Source organism: Parus major, chromosome 1A, assembly GCF_001522545.3.
Source record: "Parus major isolate Abel chromosome 1A, Parus_major1.1, whole genome shotgun sequence".
Lineage (NCBI taxonomy): Eukaryota > Metazoa > Chordata > Aves > Passeriformes > Paridae > Parus > Parus major.
In genome coordinates, this window is record NC_031773.1 from 17287408 (window position 1) to 17307285 (window position 19878).

At 39.1% G+C, this 19878-nt stretch overlaps 1 protein-coding gene across 3 annotated transcripts; it reads right to left on the reverse strand.

Moving 5' to 3' along the window:
- Window positions 1-4373: 4373 nt before the first annotated feature.
- On the reverse strand, window positions 4374-19672 carry ALG12 (ALG12 alpha-1,6-mannosyltransferase). Of its 3 annotated transcripts, none has more exons than XM_015627274.2 (10): window positions 19469-19672; window positions 15549-15738; window positions 15270-15402; window positions 14556-14729; window positions 13018-13212; window positions 11556-11659; window positions 10877-11100; window positions 9969-10138; window positions 9709-9784; window positions 4374-5701 (listed from the first exon to the last, which is right to left on the reverse strand). In XM_015627274.2, exons 2-10 carry the CDS (start codon window positions 15711-15713, stop codon window positions 5470-5472), a joined length of 1473 nt encoding a protein of 490 aa, XP_015482760.1. In that variant the 5' UTR covers window positions 15714-15738; window positions 19469-19672; the 3' UTR covers window positions 4374-5469. The 3 variants fall into 3 exon arrangements, with proteins under 3 accessions (XP_015482760.1, XP_015482761.1, XP_015482762.1); XM_015627275.2 differs by lacking the exon at window positions 19469-19672 and adding an exon at window positions 18974-19178; XM_015627276.3 differs by lacking the exon at window positions 19469-19672 and adding an exon at window positions 18686-18774.
- Between the last annotated feature and the right edge of the window lie 206 nt (window positions 19673-19878).

Consider the following 19878-nt stretch of genomic DNA (forward strand, 5'->3'; position numbering starts at 1 on the left):
TCCCTAATGCGTAACATGGTGACCCTGCAACAGTGATACTTAAACATTAACAACTTCAGAAATAAATTTAGTAAGCAGTGCTTTTTCAGTGTTAGAATAGAAAGTGAAGTGTAGATGATACTTGGTCATCATAAAAACCTTAAAACTTCTGCATCATTTAAAAGTAGGCAGGTGTAACTATACACTGCAGCAAGAAATAGTTTATAGTAATAAAGGTAGGAAAGGGAAGAAGCTGAGATCTGCAACTGCCTTTTCAAAGAACTCAGGTCTTGTGAAGGTTATATAATGGAAAGTATCTATTGAGATGCATATTATGCTTCAGGAACCTGAGACAACGCTTCCCCCACATTTATCTCTTTTTGTATGTGGCCTCTTTTCCTGCCCACCAAGTCCAAATGAAGGAAACATGTTTGCAGAGTTTAGTCAGTGAGCATTTACTACAAATACTCATACCTTCCCTTTGCTCCCCAAAAATAGCTTCTGAATTATAAAGAACTGAAAATCATTGCAAAGCTGACCCTAAAGTGATTTCATAAAATGAGTATGCCAGCCAGAAATAGTAACCACAGCAATGTCCCAACTCAGGTATCAACTTTGGTTGTAAGGACAGGATCTTTGCTTAAGCTGTCCCTGACTCTTTATTTTCTCTATGAACCAGTGCCTTCTTCCAGCTTCTTAAGTTGGCAGTTCTAAAGGACAAGGTAGACTCCATTTCAGGCAGCATTTTACCTTATACCTGGCACAAACTAACAGATGAAGAAGCCTTAGTACAGAACCAAGGGCAGTTGTAGCTGAAAGAAAGCAGAATTGCTGAAACAGTGCCATTGACAGTAAGATGTAAAATTTCAGAGGAAACACTGGCTGCCCTTAAAATCATAAGGGCTGTCCAAAGGTCTGGAATGAGCAACCAAAAAGTAGTTAGAGTTACTCATGTTTATCTAAAGAGCTGCTCTAAAATAAGTAGCCGCACACAAAATGGACCAGTTAAAATTTGAAATCATACCTATATAAATAGGAAATAAAGAAAACCTTTGTAGAGGTATTTGTTAGTTAGCTTAAAGAATTTTTGCAAATACCCTTTCAGTCTTTGGCGTCATGTTAAGCAGATAGTGATACATTTCATGTATCACTGTTTAACAGCCTCTTAACATTAGTCTTGGTATAGTTGAGACTAATTATGTAACCAGCTCACTGAGATAGCTGTGGCTAAACACTCTTGCTTACATCAGTGATAAACTCAGCCCGATGAAAAGTTTTCTTCTTTACTTGCAAGCAGAAAGTGAAGTCACTTGCATAAGAACGAACCTTTGAATACTAAGAAGGAAAGCTCTTTGAGGGTGGTGGTAGGAGGGGAGTATGTAAGAGTGAGCACATGTAGTAAAGGGAAGCAACACTAGGCTATCATTCTTGGAATTTCTGTCTAAGTTATGAAAAAATGCTGCCAGATGCAAGGGAAACACTCTTGCATTAAAACTGATACAGCAAACCAATGCTAAGAACTCATGTCAGTTTTCAAGCTCCTTAACATTATGGGAAGAACTAGAAGTATTCAGGAAAATAAGAATGGTCCTGAAACAACTGCAGGAGCGGCAGCACAAGCTTAAGCTTGTTCTGAATGTGTAAGCTGCCTCACCAAGGAGATATGTGAAATGACCAGGGAGCAAGAAAAAGGAGTGCGCTCAGTGTTTCAGAATACTTTGCACAAATAGATTGCATTGAAGTTCTGATGGACAAACAAGGTTCTTCAAGGGAAGAACATGAGACATGCTCTGGTTTTTCTTCAGTCATAGCAGATAAATGTATTTTATGTCAGATCAAATAAAAGCATTCGCCATATCTCCTCACCCCAATTTAGCTTGAGAGAGAAGACCCTAGGAAGTACTTAGGGGAGGTATAAGGTGAATATAGTCTGGTTTTTTCTAGCTCTTGATATTAGAGACTTTGTGAACTGGAAGTTGTTCCTTGATCTTTAGTTCTTTTGGGTCTTGATGGAAGAGTCATCAGTTTACCTTTATTTTAAAGCAGTTTTTACTTTCATCTTCTAGAAATGTCCTCTACTGGCAGATTCCACAACTTTTTTTTCATGCAATTACTTTATTTAGTTTAATAACAAGAATGTCCTACATCTCAGGCTATAAGACTGATTATTCACCTTCTCCATGTGAAATGGCATGGTTACATATTTTTGTCCAACTAATCTGTTGGACTTTTTACAGGAACAAGCATTGCTTCAAAGAAATTAAGTCAAACTGGAAAGATCAATGTATAATGCTACACAACATTTGACCCTTGGAGAGTTTAAACAAGACACCCTAAAATAAATTTCACTCTATAGCAGCATTAGAGATGAACTGTACTATCTTTTTGCTTTATTCAAGTTAATTCAACTTTCAGTTAATTCAGTATACTCACCTTTTTCTGCTTTTGCTAAAAGCTGAACTTCATGGTAGGATTGTAATCAGTCAAATCAAAAGGTATTTTTCCTTTAAGAACTTAAATAGGCAGGAGAAATTTGTTATTTTTAAGTCCCTTCAAAAATTCCAAGTGTTCAGTCTGTTCTCCTACATGCTCCATTCAGTCTGTAACTTGACACTTCCTCAGATGTCCCCCAAATGTAGAACTTGTAATACCCCACTTCAAGTCTGTAGAAGGAGCAAGAGACTTCCCTTATGCCTTCTTATATTTAAGGGAACTTAAACTCACACCTTTTTCTTCCATGCAAGTATGCTGAATATTAATTTATGTTAAAGGAGAAAATAAGCTCTGTTGTTCTTGTGGAGCTCAAGAAAGGCAACACAAGACTCGGAGATCAGAAGATTCATTTAAGAGAGAGATGGCTTTAGCATCTGTTCCAAGGGTTGCTTGTTTTATTCAAGCAGCCTTTAGGGAAAACTGCAGTAATCTTCATCCCACTTCGGCAGCTGCCCTGCTTATTCCAAGTGTGGGCCACCATAATATTCCTGGCCTGTGTCTGAGATGGTTAGCCATAGAATCAGAGTTAGAAAGGAATACATGAGTTGGAAAGGACACACAAGGATCATTAAAGTTCAAATCCTGGTCCTGAACAGGACATCTCCAAGAGTCACACCATCTCCCTGAGAGTGTTGTTCAAACACTTCTTGAACTCTGCGGGGCTTGGTGTTGTGACCACTTCCCTGGGGAGCCTGTACCAGTGCCCAGCCACCCCCCTTTGGGTGAAGATCCTTTTCCTAATATCCAGCTTAAACCTGACCTGACAACATGCTGTTACAGAAGTCGTATTGCCACAGGTACTGTGGTGCTCCATGCACTGCCTGGATCACAATCTAGCCCTTTTAGCTACAAAACTAAAGTTGCAGATTTTCAAACTAAGCACTTCAATAACTACGTAAGGAGAATAAGATGTAACAGGACCCAAACAGACTTCAGACACTTTTCAAAACTGCAATCCACTATCTCTTTCCTGTCTCCTTGTATGTATTTTATCTTTCTCTACCCCAAACAAATAGAGTAAAAGGCCAGTTTGAACAGATGGCTTCTATTTCCATGGGAGATGAGGCTGTGAACAGTAGCACGCACGAGTGCCACAGCTGAACACTATCACCAGTTTAAGTCCCACAGGTAGCACCTACACACCAGAACAAATCTGTGGGGAAGGACCCTATGATGTATGAGATTCAGCAAGATGAAACTCTTCAAATGCCTTGTGTATATATTCAGTGCTACTTCAGACAGTAGTTCGAGATGCCTATTCTGCAAGCACAGTAGCCCTAGGTTTTTCTCTGTAGGTGATAGAAACAAGTTCCTACAGAGGGATTCTGACAGCCAGGGATTTGGAAAGCTGGAGCAACCACACAGACATTTGTATACACCTGGGCAGGATAAATTTCAGTTTGGGTTCTTGAGTTGTGGAGTCCAGCATGGGGGAGAGTTACATGAAGTCAATGATTAGCCTTAATATGAAGGCCTACCTACATCCTTAAACAAAAGTTTTCCTTTGTGTGGTTCCAACTCTGCAGCTATTTGCACATGCATTTCCTTTTGTCTCTTGTCAATTGTTTGATGTTCAGACTGGCTCTGGAGGAAGCTACGTTTTTTTCCAAAGACAAATCAAATAGATAGTACGTGAATGATTTAAATTTCAAGAGCAGCCAGAGACTGGACCAACAAGTTCTGCAGGTTGCCTTTGCCAGATCTGCTCAGGCCAAGGAAGCCTGGGCAACAACAGCCACCCACGAGGGAGCAGGCTCCACCCCACCAGATCAGTTCCACTGATATATAATCTAGAGGCTAAAAAGAAAACATGGTCCCAAAAACTGAAACATACACAAGTTTGTTCCTTACAAGGTAGTTCCTGAATCAAGCAATTTTAGAATAAAAAGAAAACAAACAAAACAAAAAACCCAAACCACTTTATTCCATAATCAGATTTTTATCAAGTTTTCAGTCAGCAAGGAATAGTTTTCTGCCTGTGATAATTTCAGTGATTCTGACATTTTACACTAAAGGAGCTTCTGTCACATTACAACTGGCCCTAACCAGAATTTTAACCTTTTTCCCTTGTTCCATTCAGCAATTTATGCAGACATCCTTAAAAAAAAATCTAGTAAAGAAAACTACAGAGCATGCAATCTTACTCTAGTTTATAGAATGCAGCAAATGGCACATTAGAGCACTCCTTTCCAAAGGGATTACGTAATAAAAAAAAAGGAAGAAAACAGCACCTATCTTAAAATGGACATTTTCACAGGTAAATTCTGCACTGCAAATTATGATATCATTACAGCAGAAGAGGAGAAACATTATTTTAAAAGTTGTTTTTCCCAAGAAATCCGAGTTACTACTTTTTCTTGAACTGTTGGAATGAAGATAATCATCCTTAGTACTCGAATCTGTTATGAAACACTTGTCAAGAGGTCCAACTGCTTTTTAAGTGAATATTTCATTAGTTTGGTAGCCTACAGGGCACAGTTAGGTATTAGGATGAAGCTACAATGAATATGGCTTTTCTATGTTGGTAACATCACTACGTTTCACACAGGCAACCTGACAGCTGAGGGGGTTACAATCCTGTAAATACATTAAGTAATACATCTTTGCACACATAGATTACATATTAAATTATTGCCCTAGCACAAACCTGTTGATTTTGTATCTTATATAGGACAATTAGGACATACCTGTGCTACGTGGTGAAACAGACTACCAAACCAAGTACACAGGTTTTACTCAATATCAATGAACTTGTAGGCAACCTCTCTCAAATATATCTAGCAATACAATTCAGTATACTGAGAATATACTGACTAGGAATGCACTGTATTATTTATGTAAGAAACAGGACGGAGCTAAATACCAATTGGCAGGTACAGAGATTTTCTGTGCCTTTCCACAGAAGCTGAGTTGCAGTGCTGGAATGACAATTTGTTGCTGTCTTATATAGTTCAGTCATCAGCAAAATCACATCAAAGACTTACTTAAAATTCACAGTCAAGATGATAGAGGAAGTTTCTCCAACAGTACTAATTTTGGTTTCAAGTTTAAAGTAAAAGGAGGTAGTGCAGTAAGGTTCAATCCAATTTTACTGATGCCAGGTATATTTGCCAGTGGCCTGTGGGTTGTCTTGTAATGTGATATTTGAAGAGGATTTGTTTCCATCAGTATATGTGTGTAAGAAAACATCAACTGGTCTCCTGGTTTAACATCTTCTCTTTTGTCATACCTGTAAAGAATAAAGAGGGTTTATTTTTATTCCTTGTTTTACCTATTAAAGATGGCCATTATTGCAGTGGCATGTAGCATCCAAGATGAAACACAAAAAGGAACAAATGTTCTCAGTTATATTTCCTGATTAAAGAGTACTAGAGGAAGAAACAGTATTTTTGAAGAATGTAGGGATTCAGTCACTCCATGCAAGTCTTTCTGCTGCTATTGTGATATAAATCACATCTCCTAGAAAACTTTTTACTAGTTCCCTATTTGAATTCAGTGGAGAAATTACTCCAAAGCCTAAAATTGTGGGAAACTGGACCAATTTTTAAGTTTTACCCTACAAGAATCGCATTTGGAGAAATGGGAAGGGGTGGGGGGGTTGTTTGGGTTTTTTTTGCTGTTGTTTGTTTGTTTGTGGGGTTTTTTAATAATTCTAAAAAGTACCTTATATGGTACCTAAGCAGAAACCTTTTTCTTCTGGTACTCATACATTAGAGTAGGAGCCTCAGAGAATAGCAGGGAGAAGACCTCCTTGAACACTGGAGGAAAGAAAGAGCCTGGCAATTACAATGCTGATTTGGCACTTGCTATTTCTACATTCAGTTTGCTGATCTACTACATGTTTGGGCAGATCACTCTGGGTCAGCTTTTATGAGCTGTTTAAGTACCAGAATACATATAAATTATGCAAAATTAAAAAAAATATATTAAAAATAACTACTGAGTTCTAGGGCTATTAATTATGTACACTTACAGTTGTTTCTTAAAAGGACTTATGTTCACTCTAGCTATTGAAGGATTTTACAGGATGAGAAAACAAGTGCCTTAGCCATTTGGCAGGGATGTGAAAGATCTAGTTTCAGTCACTTTTCATCTCATCTAAGCCCAAAACTGAAGTTCATTATCGCTTAAGAACTGCATGAACCCCTTTAATCTTCTAGGAATTGAGACAAATCTCCCTCACTGTCTCATGAGGACATGATTCTACTTTGCAATAGTTATTTGTTCATTCGCTGAGGAGAGTCAGGTGCCATTTATAGCTTAATGGTTAGGATATCCATACTGGACATGGCAGCCTGATTGAGTCCTCAATCCAGCAACTTCAAAGAAGAAGAAAGAGGTCAGTTCACTCCAAAACACTCCATAAACCACTGTTAGGCTCTGTAACCTGAGTGAAGACCAGTGTCCCGTTCTTCACCTTTTCTCTTGTCCTGTTCTGTTTTCTACCAGCACTTGGAGCTCCTATTCTTAGGCACCTTAATCCTTCCACACATTTCAGAGGCATCTTATTCAGGCTGTGACTTTCCTTGCAGATGTGGACACAGGTAGGGAAGCAGTGCAGTCCCAGCCCTACATACCCTTAAATGCACCTAGGATTAAATCCAGCCTGCATCTTTGCAGGCCTGGCCTCTCATGTGCCTGAATTCCCTGAAAAAAGTGTCTATTGATATTTTTGTAATGCTGCCTGACGAGACATTAGCATTTAAGACATTTGAAGGAAGTACTTTACAGAAAACTAGAGGTTTTGTGTGGATTGTTAACTAAAATTTTGGCAACTCAGAAAAGATCCCAGGGTGACAGAATTCATAAGGGTCACTAAATACACCATATAATGCAGAATTTGCCCAATGAATAGGTGTTTTCTTCTTCTTCTAAAACAACTGCATGCTAATTTCACCTGCTATTTCCAAAAATATCACAATACCCCTTAGGTTGGTAGATACATCCAAACTGGCAGAAGGAACAGCATTACTTTGTAACAACCTTACCAACTAATTTCACATTTTCTTCATCAGCAAGTAGAAGGCCTTTCATCTGGCTGCAAGCATTTCTGAATTTTATTATTTTTAAATACTTTAAGCTTACACAGCATATTTAGTCAGGGTTCAAAGAGACTGCACTAATTGAAGACAAGATTGTAACACCTGTTCCATTTAAGAACCTACAGCAAGCTCCTTTCAATCACCCTTTGAAGAAAAATAATACATCACTTGCATTTTTCTTGAGGCAAATAGATCTAATCTGAGCACTCTACTGAAAGCTGATAACTTTAAGAAGATTTATGGATTGTAGTTACCTGATGAATCATCAGCCTTCACAGCCATCCCATCCCTAATCTGCTTCCACCTGACATATATTGTCTATAAAGATGTTAATTTTTACCCATCTGAAAGGCTGTCACTTTCTTGGACAACAAGAAAATGGACAGTTGGTGCCACTAAACTTTGCACTACTGTGCTGTCAGACCAAGTGGTAGTCCTGTATATGACTGATGCTCAGTTGTGGATTTTGCCTGGTTTTTTTAATGTGAAAATTTATGCTGAATCAGCCCTTCCTTGAGCCTTTGTTTTGCTGAGTACAGATAAAAGTGAGAGAGAAACCGCTTTGTAGCTGCAACACTATGAAACATCAGTCAGTGACAGGGATATTATTCATTCACCTTCCAATCCCACTAGGCCTTACAAGCCTTATAAACACAAAGTAATCCAACACTCACCAACTCAAAAAGCTCATTGGAATGAAGCACTACTGAGAGAGTAGAGTTGTATGCAGAGTAGTGTGTATATTTAAGTATATTTAAAAACTGCAAAGATTGAAACATCTTAGCTATCATGCACATTCTGTCCCTTGTACTATAGCAGCTTAATGTCTCTTCCTGATTCATGGCTTAAGACTTTCTCTAGATGCAACATACAAAAAAACAATATGAAATAAACAGTGGACAGGTAATTGAAAAGGCTTTTAACAGTCTGTAGCATCATGAGAGTGCTTGGAAATAAAAAGGCATAGCGAGATCGATGATTTTTGTAATTCCCTTGGAAGCATTCTTTCCCCTTCTTCTGCTTTACTTTCAAAGTAGTTCTATCTCATAACATACCAACATTTAAATTATGTTTGTTCATCTGATCCTGAATACTGTTACTGGGGTAAAAGAACTCTGTGCTCAGAATATCTCTTATATCAAACTCTGCTTGTGTTGCTTTTGTTTTGTGCAGTATGAAGGGAGGCTTTGTGTCACCTTCTAATGAATCATTTTCATTAAGATAATTTTCATTGAAATTAAAACCTTATGCTTCAGCTGAAGAGGTAGGCCTAAAAATCAGAAAGATGCCCATGTTTATTTTGTTTTCATCCTGAAAAGCAAATGATGTGAGCCCACAATGTCTCCTACTATTCATTCCAATATTCCAACGCTGAAAAAGTATCACCCTGCTCATAGTAACAAAGCACTCAACAGCCTTCCCTCAGAGCTAATGACTGTGTTTACAGTAGCAGATTCCATGCCATCTATATGAAGGATGTTCCACATAAAAACAGACTTTCAGTATTAAAAAGTACATGAGCCTCACACTGCCACACATCATTCAGACAAACAAATCATTATATATACTGTTTGCCAAGCACAACTCTTTCAGGTTTAGGTTTAAAGTCTCATGGGGTATCAAGCCTAGCCTCATTAAACATATTGGTATTAATTTTGGTAAGCTAACAATTTTTGTGCTGTTTCTGATGTCTTTAGAATCATAGAATTATTAAGGTTGGAAAAGATGTCGAAGAGCATCAAGCCAAATTGTCACCTTAACACCACCATCACATCCACCATTAAACAATGGCCCCAGGTGCCACAGCCACACTTTTAACACTTTCAGGGATGGTAATTCCACCACTTCCCCGGGCAGCATGTCCCAACGCTTGACAACCCCTGCCATGAAGCACTTTTTCCTAGTATCGCACCTAAACCTCCCCTGGCACAACTTGATGCCATTTCCTCTTGTCCTCTGAAATATTCTATGCTATACAGGCAAATCAGAATCAACCAACCAAAACAGTGCTTTATATCTGAAATGGCAGTACTGGAGACATCCAAAATTCTCTGCAGATTCATATTGTTCTTAAGCTAGTTTAATAAATATGCTGTACCAGAAATTGTGTTTGCAATTATTGTCCCTGTGCATATGCAAAAAAGGAAAGAGCAGGCTACTGTCCACAAATCAAAATACCTCATTCAGAACATACCTCCAGTCAGAATTGATTTCTAGAAACCGAGAAACTCCTGTTTGTGCTGCAGCCACATCAATATGAACAGAGACATCTACATAAATAAAGAAAAAGGAATAGTTTCAAAACTCTTCCAACTACACTCTGATTAGTAATAAATTAACAAAATAGTAACAAAGAAGATGCATGTACCTAGTTTGAAGAAGTGGTGTTCAGTACATGGAAAGATATACTGAAATTAAAATTAGGTGACCATTCCTCAAGCCAGCTTTACATACCTGCTGTAGAAGGTACCAACTCATGTAACTTCTGAATTGCCACTCCTCCAGGATAATTGAAATGTGAGACATATAAAGATGTTCCTGAATAAACAGCATTAAGTAGAAGATGCATAATAATAAAGAAAGATCCAAGTTTGTACAGCCAGGATCTCCGGTAGTTATTCAGACTGTTGAGGAAGAGAAAAACAACGAAGAATAAACAGTTATTTTCTTTCATACTGGTCACTGACTACTGTGACACAACTGTTATGGAAACTCCACCTCTAGATAATAAAGATTAATGCAAATTTTATTAATCCAGCATGGCATGTATTTATTACTAATTTCTAGATAATTAACTTCTAATGACATTTAAATTAGAATATTCTCATTAATAAAGCTAAGAAAAACTTATCAATAAAGCTAAGTATTTCTGTGTTTAAAAACTTCAGCTACGAATATATTCTCTTTTAAAGAAGTTAAACTCTGAACTTCAATTTGTTTATACAATATACCCAAACATAACTCTTTAACTCCATGTTTCACAAGCCTCACCGGTGTATTAACCTATCTCCTGAGGTAAGTTGTGTTAACAGCTCAGGAGTACACTGGAATATCTTTTTTTCTGGTAGATGAAATAAACAGCATTGTAACAATGTAACAGTAAAATTAGGGCTCTACTCTCAATTCTCCTCCAGACTTGCCAAACAGTCCCATCAAAAGCCCCATTTGACTCTTCTCTGTTTCCACTCCTCTCTGCAGTCAAATGGGTACAAAGACCTCAAACTCCTTTCTACAGCATATGAATATTTCAGTATGATCCAGAGTTCAAGATGGAAAAAAGTGCATAAAAATAATATTAATAGTTTTCCTTTTACATTTTCAAAGGAAAAAAAAACAATACATAAACAGGATTTTGAACTTACATTCGTGAGCACATTTTAGCAGCCACTATGTTGAAGACAGGGAAAGTATAGATGATGAAACGTAGCTCTTTGTGTGGGAGAAACGAATACAAGAAAATAAAGCCCAGTGCTGGCAGAAGTAAAATCCGAGTTCTCTTTTCTGTTACCCCTAAAGGTACAAATATTATGCTGCATCCCAAAGCACGAGGCAGGGCTGAATAGAAATACCACAAGAAAGGAGAGGTCTTCAAGGTAAAGAGTTAAGGATGCATTCACTGCTAACAATTAAAGTAACCATTCTTTACATTATTTACCCACAAATTTTGCAAATATGCAGTATACTTTTTGTATACACATTCTTCCAGCCTTTCATATCCTGCCTTATCTTTGGAGAACTAAAAGCAGTTGCATAATTACATTAACATTACCCAACAGAGGCACATCAAATGGCACTAATGATGGGCAACATGAAAAACCAAGGGAAAGAAACCTGGCTTTATATGGGTAGAACACAAAGAGGCAAGAAAAAAGTTAGCAGAGGAGACTTACAATTTGCAGAAAAACCCAAGAGACAGACATTGTCTCTTAAGTTTTAAATAATGAAAAGTAGAATCTAACAACCTGAGTCTCAGAAATAAGTCACATCAAGTCTTTGCTTTGGCTGGTAGTGTTCTTTTTCTCTGGATGTTTCAAAGGATACTCCCCAGTTGGAACTTTTGTTTAAAACTGTGTTATACCAGAGTACTTTCCCCTCAGGCCACACAAGTTGCCTCCAAAATAGAGAATCCACAGCAATTGTTAGCCCTAAAAGAATTAAAGAGATACAAATCTGCATGAACTCAAAACCAGGGAAAAGCAAACTAACACATTTGAATAGCACATGTACAGAATATCAAGACCAACATAAACTGAACCATGCATTGTAAACCTCACCCAAAACCCCAGAGAAGGCTGAATATGTCTGTCTTGCAGGGGAAATACAGAGAAGGGAGGCACTTCTGAGAAAAAGCCTTTAAAGAAGCATGTTAGACATGAATCCAATTTGGATTCACCCCACTTCAACCCCAGGTTTGAAAAAAATGGTTTAACTGAGGTTTGTTTTAGAAGACTACTAAGAGCATTAAATGTAATGAATGGTAAGAAGCTCATGATAACTTCAAATAACACTAAATAATTTTTATTGTGAAGCTAAAACTGTTCTTTGTTAAGTTAGAAGAAACAATCACAAAGTTTGCTACTATTCATTAGGTGGAGGGTAAAGGAGAATAAGGGATGAAAAGTAAAAAAAAATACCAAAACTGTCAGCCCTATCTCCTCCACTCAGCTCTTTGAAAACTGCTCTGATATTTAAGGATTTTGCTCAGATAGGAAATGGGGGTGCCCAGTGGTTAATTCCCATTGGACATCCATTGAGGTGCCTCCAAATGCACAATTTTAGTGCATTTTAAACAATTTTATGTTTATTGTTTCTATTGTGCACACTGCTAGGGGTCATCATTACGTATCTGACAACAGCATTTTTAATTAGGCAGTCTGGCAGAGCAGCTTAGAGTATTTATGTGCATATATATACATGGGTCTTCTGTGGACGGGTAGAGAAAAGGGAATTTTTCAACTTCTCCAGCATGGAGATCACTTAAGCTGTTAAATTCCATTTAATAATGGAACAGAGCTGAACTGCAGCTCTGCTCACAACCCTCCTGCTTGGTATCTCTGTCTGTCACACAGTTATGTTTTATCTTGTGATTCAGCTTACAGATAGCTGAGGCAATAGATGTTACAAACAGATAATATGCACAAGTAGCCAAAGCCAGGTACTAACTGTACTGAAGTTAACTTGCACATCTCTAAGCCTCTTTAAGATCAGGACATTATACTGTAAGCATCTAAACTCAGAGGCCTCAGTAGCTTTCTCTGCTTTGCACACATCTATTTCCTCACACAGAATTTTTTTCCTCACAAAGATACAAAAAAAATCCTGTCATATTATTAGAAAATAGAATCAAACTAAACCAAAACCAACTCACAACACCCCACTTACCCTTTCTCCACTGCCACGCCCCAAAAAAACTCCTTAAGGACCATTCAACAGACAAATCAGTCAAAACTCCAGATGTCTCTTGAACTTAATGCCATTTGCTTTCCTCTAAGCAAGCACTTACCCAACCAAAACATTCCAGCTGGAACAGCATGGGAAAGCACCTTGAAAATGGAGATTCTTTTAGTTAATAATGTCACAAGGAGCATGAGGCCTAAGAATATGCAGAGCTCTGATCTGAAGACTATAATCGCCAAAGCTGAGAACCAAATGAACTGCCTTTGCTTTTGCTGTATCCAAAATGTCAATGCCAGAAGTACTGCAAAAAAAAAAACAAAAAAAAAACAAAACAAACAAAAAAAATGCAAATCATATCATACCGAATTATTTATTTTATTTATTTTCTGAAGGGTAACATTTAATGGTGTCTTGTTCCTCTAACTTCCCATCAATCCCCTCTTGGTCTCTCTAACATTTCTAGTCCAAAAATTCTTCCTTTGAGAGACATATAATTTGGAATAATGCACAGCTTTATATCGTTGATGCTTAAGTAATTAAGAAAAGTATAACCACAGAAGGAACACATGGGAACTCTTTCTAAACACTGTATTTAATTGCTGTTGAGGAGGGGAAAGAAAAACAAACCTTAAGGGAGTACTAGAAGTTTCTGAAACTATGATTCATCATTATTATTACTCAATATCAGCTGGGCAGTTGGTTTATTCTCTTGGATGAGTATATTCTATATTCACTATAACATTTCAAACATAAAAATGACAGTACAGACTACTGCTGAGGGAGAAAGATCTATAAATTCATTTACATGATTAGGTGGGACACCTGTCTCTAGAGATGAAGTTGTCTCTACTTGTAATTTAAATCTCAACATAGTAAAGTGCTCTGGATCCTAAGGAAAACATAAAATTCTAAGGTACAAAATCATGAAACAACTTGCATTTTTAAATAAGCATAAATTATCTGAGAGATTACTACACAGTTTATCTGACCATCTGCTTTTGTTTCTCATTTCTCATCTATACAGGTTCTTACATCAACCTCCTAATTTTCTTAGCAGAACAACTTGCACTGAAGCATTTAGTGACTCAGTTAATATCTGTCACATGTGATTCATTTTCCTCTTTATCATCTCTAGGGGAAAACTGTATATGTAGAGAAGGGTTTAACTTTGATTTTTTTTTACTCTAAATATAGAAACTGCTGCATTTGTAGACAGCTTTAGAAGAGGAAGGTAGAGATGTTGCAGTAGCAATTTCTTCTACAAGCCCATGAGAAAGCCCTTTCCTCTACAGCCCAAGTTCACAGGGTTTTTTTTGAACTGCAGGTATACTGCATCCTTTTTCATAGCTCTGTGCTTCATGCATTAGACATGTGTACTGAAACCTTTATCTAATTAAAGCTGTCTGACAAAATCCTACACGTACTCACATTCAATAAAACTTGATTCAACAGTCATTGTATGCATATATGGTAAAAAAAGAGGAAGAAATTTAGACTAGAAAACTAACTTTCTAGTCTTGTTATCACACTATTTAATCAAGTAGATATGTTAATTTAGTCTGACCATACTTTTCCTGCGCATTAACTGCTGATACATTTGAAAGTAAGTTTTAGATTTTAATCTTTTTCCCTTTAAATACCTACCAGATGGAAGTGCAAACACATTAGGGAGGGTTCTTGTACAGTAAAACATCAAATGAAACTGAGTAACAGTGATGAGACAGAAGATTGATGCTGTAGTTGCTCCAAATTGTTTTCTAACTTCTTTCTGCAGCTTCCATAATGTGTAAATCACACAGAGCCCCAAACTTCCTCGGACTATCAGGAGAATAAAAACAGGAATTAAAGAGTATTATCAGATGGATCACTGATGAATGGCCATGTTACATTAAGTGGGAAGACATTCTGAAGATTAACACTTAAGATACCGCAATGTAACGCCCTTCAAAGAAACAAAAAGCCAAAGAAAACTTCATTTATTTTTCTATTCCACTATTATATCTTTATAATTCTAATCCACTTTTAATCTGTCTGGTAGTTCTGCACAAAGGTCAGTGCTTCCATGCCAAAGTTAAGGATCCTTTCTGAAGTGTGCATGGGAGTGTACTCTCAGAAAAGACTTGAGACACTTGCTCGTTTTACACTGCCTGACATTTGTTAGCACAGACTTTCTGTGCACTGTTAGGCTACTCCCTGAAGAGGGAACGGAGTGGCCATGCTGGCCCCAAGCACTATGGTTTGAGTTTTCCTTCATTAAAGAAAAGAATATCACAATTTAACCATTGATCCAAATGTAGCAAAAATGTTTTAACTGATGCTCTAAGGGGTGACATCTCCGAGGATTTGAAGTTTTCATACCTATCAGCTGAGAATAAAACTTGGACATTCTTAGCACAGAAAGTACGTAGATAGCTGGACTGGAAAGAGCAGCAATAAAAATTGGTCCAAGGAACGTTCTTGGGACAACTCCAGGAAATTCATGATGGTCATACTGCAAAAAGGAGAATCTACTTAAAATAAGGCAAATCAGAAACAAGGGAAAATAAATCATATTCACACCACATTTATCCTACAGGTACTGCAGGGAATTGCCATCTTTATCACTGTCCAAAAATGAAGATATTATTTTCAATTTACCTTATCCAAGTCCAGCTGGTGGTACACCACATCATGGATAGCTTGTAGGTTAAAGCTTTCCTCCACTTTTGTAAAGGGACAGACAGTTAAATGAACAAAGGCCACAGCAATAAGCAGCAGCAGCAATGGGAATGACCTCCCACTTGAGCTCCTCTTCTGAGCCATCTTAGGTTTGAAGTTCAGATCTATTCTATTGTAATTAAAAAGAAAAATTTTTTTAAATTACATAAATAATATGGCATGAAGTGCACAACCAGAAGAAAATATTGATTTTGCAAGGAAAATGTACTACAGCAGTTGAAAAGTTTAAACAAAGACTAGTAAGCCAAAAAAAAACCAGGAAATTTTTTACTACATTCAGTGGATTAAGGTAGTCAAAAATATATCCAGAAGCATTTCAGAATTTATGCCACCATCTGTAAATTTAATTGTTTTAATTTTCACCTAAAAAAACTCAAAACACGGACCCTAAAAGAAAGTATATCCCTTTGCCTTCCATACTGCCCCACTGCTGAGTGTCACCTCAGATTTGTGGGACAGACAGCTTTGTAATTTACCCTCGCTTTAACTGCACACTGGATATATCCATGATCTTTAGCACATACTCTCTTGTTTGTTCAGGGCTCCAAAATCAGTGGGAGAGAATCCACAAGCATGAGAAATTATTCAGAACAGAGTACTTTGATCTCCCAGGTTTGACAGCAGGTAGGTCTGGACTCGGCCAGACAAGGACAAGAGATGCCCTCTGGCACCCACACACGTCACTATGGCAAGAGACACTCTGTACCTCACACTTCTCCCAGAAATGAAGGCCACCCCTCCCTAGTGCTTCATTTCACAACACCACTGAGCCATTCTTATGGTAGTATTTATGTTGCATTTTATCATCATGATAAAATCATGTGTTCATGTGATGCCAGAGCAAATCTATTTCATGCTCTTTTAATTTAAGCTTTTAAATTTTTTTAGGTTTACAATTCAATAAAATACAAGAGATTTTGGTTATTGTTATTCTTGTTCTGTTCTCGGAGACAAAATTTCAAAACCAGCACTTTTAAGGTACAACTGGGGTTTTGGCTAGAGATGTTTTCTCCTGTGTTTTGGTCTAAATATGTCCATCAAACAGATGTATGACAACTGGCAGATGCCCTGGCATCACTTAGCAACTGGCTCCTAGAGCTACCTTTTCTTGAACTGATGTATGTGCTGCTCATCAGTAAAAACAAGTGAGCTCACTTGTTCCTTGTATTCACACCTAGCACAAATAAATCCTGAAATTTGTGTACTTCCTGTAAATTGCATGTATCTGCAAATTATTTTAAATATTTCATTGACTCTGCATATCTTTTTCTGATGATTGCTTCTGCTGAAGACTGTAACTGAAGCTCTCAGTCTGGGCTCAAAGACAGAGCATTGTCAAGAGCCTCAACAAGCCCTTCACCCCAGGAAGTAGCAATAGCCTTTTTAACCTGTGTCTAGTATTACTTCTTTACAAGAATGGATAACGATGGTTTATGCTACAACAGAATCCTTTTCCCACAGGAGTAGAAAAAGATGTATGGGACTGACACCAGGATACCTCAAAAAGTGTCTGGCAGGAATTAAGTTCCAGCACAGGGCATTTTATGTTGCACAAATTCTTGTCTACAGAAGGCAAATTCTTCCAATAAATGCACAAGAATCTCACGTTTCTGGGCAAACTTAACTGAGGAGAAAAATGGACACTGAAGGGTCAATCCACTGCTGCACACAGCAACACGACACTTGAGCAGCTCATGCATCAGGTGAAACAGCATATTCACCCACAATGTACGTACTCCTTACCCCAAATTCACAGCTTCTCAACACTGCAGGTACTTTAGGACCCAATAAATCCTTATAAAAGGATCCAAGTGCCAAGAAGTTCTATTTCTTCCTTCTTAGCTACATCATCTGCATAACAACGAGCTGCTGCCATCACCTATAAATACTGCATTCATTATACTCTGACCGATGTACAACAGAGCCTGCACCCTCTATCTTTAGCTGGTAGCTACATGAATACTCAGTACCAAACTTCCTAAGTCAGAATGGAAGTGAAGCTATAGATCCCACAGATAGTTTATCACAAGCTTTTTTTTTTAATCTTGTTGACTCCAATCCTTTTGTATGCCTGAAAACATTGAGCATGCCAGCATACGTGTACATCTTGAAGATAACTATATGCATTATAGATACTGAAGTTTCCTGAAGGCAAACATGCTAGAAGATAAAAAACCAAAGCATGAAGACAACACCCAGGTTTCTGGGATACAGCCTAATAAATTCAGTGGTCTTGTCAAGACTCAAGATAACTTGCTCTGTTGAAAATTGATGCTGACAAGTATCAAAATTCAACTGGAATTTATCAAGACAGGTAAACATTGAATTTGATGACTAAAATAAATTTGCTATATAAAAGCAAATAATTGCAATTATGTTGTTTTTTTTTTAATTTTTAAATGCCAAAACCACAGAAACAGATTTTCCCTTAATAAAAATAATTTAATAATGAAGCTTAGAGGAATAACCATAACCAAATACACACAGGTTTGCCCATTGATTACATTCTGGCAACTTCAGAAGAATCTTCCTCAGGCCTCTACAACATAGCCACACTGACTCCTCCCACGGTAATCTACATCAAGATGGAATCATAGAAGAGCACGGATTTTAAAACAAAGGATTCATGCTTTCCTGGGATTAAACTGGGTGAAAAAAAAATGTGGGTTTTAATGTAAAAAAAATATAGCTGAGGTGCTTCCATCAAAAATGGTTTGTTTATGTTTTATACTTTTTCAGTGGAAGTATCATTAGTTCACATAGATTTTTTTTACTCTTCCCGTGAAAAATTTACCAAATTTAGCTAATTTATGTTTTTCAGACATGCTTCAGAAGAGCTAGAGTTTGGCAGCCAAACTGTACGTTAAATCTGTCTAGAGTCATTTCATTGCCTCACAAGGAGGCATCCAAGCAGAACTACTAAGTGCACCCTAGCATAAGGTCTTCCCTCTTAACGTGATCTACCTTTGAAAAAACTAATTTTGTATTATCTTAAATTTCCATGGCTTTTTTCCTATGCTCTAAAAGCTCTTTCAAGTTTGCTCTAGAATTAATACCTCAATGAGGGCAGATATAAACCTTGTAGTTGCTGGGATTGCCTTTTCTTCTTGTATAAGGAAAAAATTGCAGTTACTATGCTTATATACACATCCTCATGAGTTTCGAGACTAGATAAAAAAACAAAAAACAAAAACAAACTTAGGAAAAAGAAAAGGAGAGAAGGTAGTGGCAGGAAATACAGTGTGGGACATCACTAGACACAAAGGTAAGACGCAGCGATAAAGAAATGGCACTCTTGGGGCCGGGGTAAAAAAACATGCAGAATGCTCTCGACTGAAACCTACCCAAATCCAACCCGAACACCCTCCCCACGCCGCCATCGCAGGGGACACCCGGACAGCCCAGCCGGGGCAGGTCTGAGGTGCCGCCAGTGTCGGGTCACTCTTGTGAGGGGGCTCCGTGGGGGCTTCAGGCCGTGGCCAAACAGCGCCCGCTGCTCCTGCAGCCGCCGACACCGCCCCGAGGCCGCCAGGCCCCCGCGGCAGGGGCAAGGCAGCGCTCCCCGCACACACCCCTCAGGAGGCGGCTGCCCTGCTCTGCCCGGCGGTGCGCCCTCCCGCCACACCACAGCTCCCGCGCCCGGGAGGCGGAGAGCTAGGGCGGCCGCCTGGCAGCGCCCGGCGGGGCTCCCGGGAACGCCCTCTGGCCCGGCTGCAGCAAAGGCACAGACAGCTGGCGGCTCTCCCGCTCGGCCGCCGCCCCATCCATCCCTCCCTCCCTCCCTGCCTGTCACCCGCCCCGCCGCCCCGGGCAGCGCCCGCGGCCCGTCCCGCACTCACCGCGCGCGTCCACGTGGCCGCCCCGCAGAGGGCGCCGGCAGAGCGGGAGCGGCAGCGCCAGTCCCGAGAGCACGTGACCACCTCCCCCGCCGGCCATATTGGGTGATGGCAGGGCACGCCCCCGGCAGCAGGAGGTCTCAGAGGCGGCTGTCAAATACAAATGGCGGGCGGCTCTGAAGCCCCATAGGAGCCGGTGCCTGCCCTTTCTCATGATGGCGGCGTAAGAGGCCGATGGGTGTGGCCCTCTCCGACAGCTCTGCCCCGCCCCCTGCCCGGCTCTCTGGGCACGCGGGGGGCTCCCATTGGTTCGGAGCGTGGCGGCCGCTGATTGGACCACGTCCCTTCGCTCTGTCGTCTCGACCAATGAGCGCCCTTGGCTGGTGCGCGCGTGGGGCTGACGCGGAAATCTG

Coding starts and splice junctions, on each gene's coding strand:
- ALG12 (XM_015627274.2), bottom strand. CDS start 15,713: ATGGCTCAGAAGAGGAGCTCAAGTGGGAGGTCATTCCCATTGCTGCTG. Junction 13,213..14,555: donor TGTGTTTGCACTTCCATCTG/GTAGGTATTTAA, acceptor TTTTTTTTGCAG/TACTTCTGGCATTGACATTT. Junction 9,785..9,968: donor GTTGGTACCTTCTACAGCAG/GTATGTAAAGCT, acceptor TTATTTATGTAG/ATGTCTCTGTTCATATTGAT.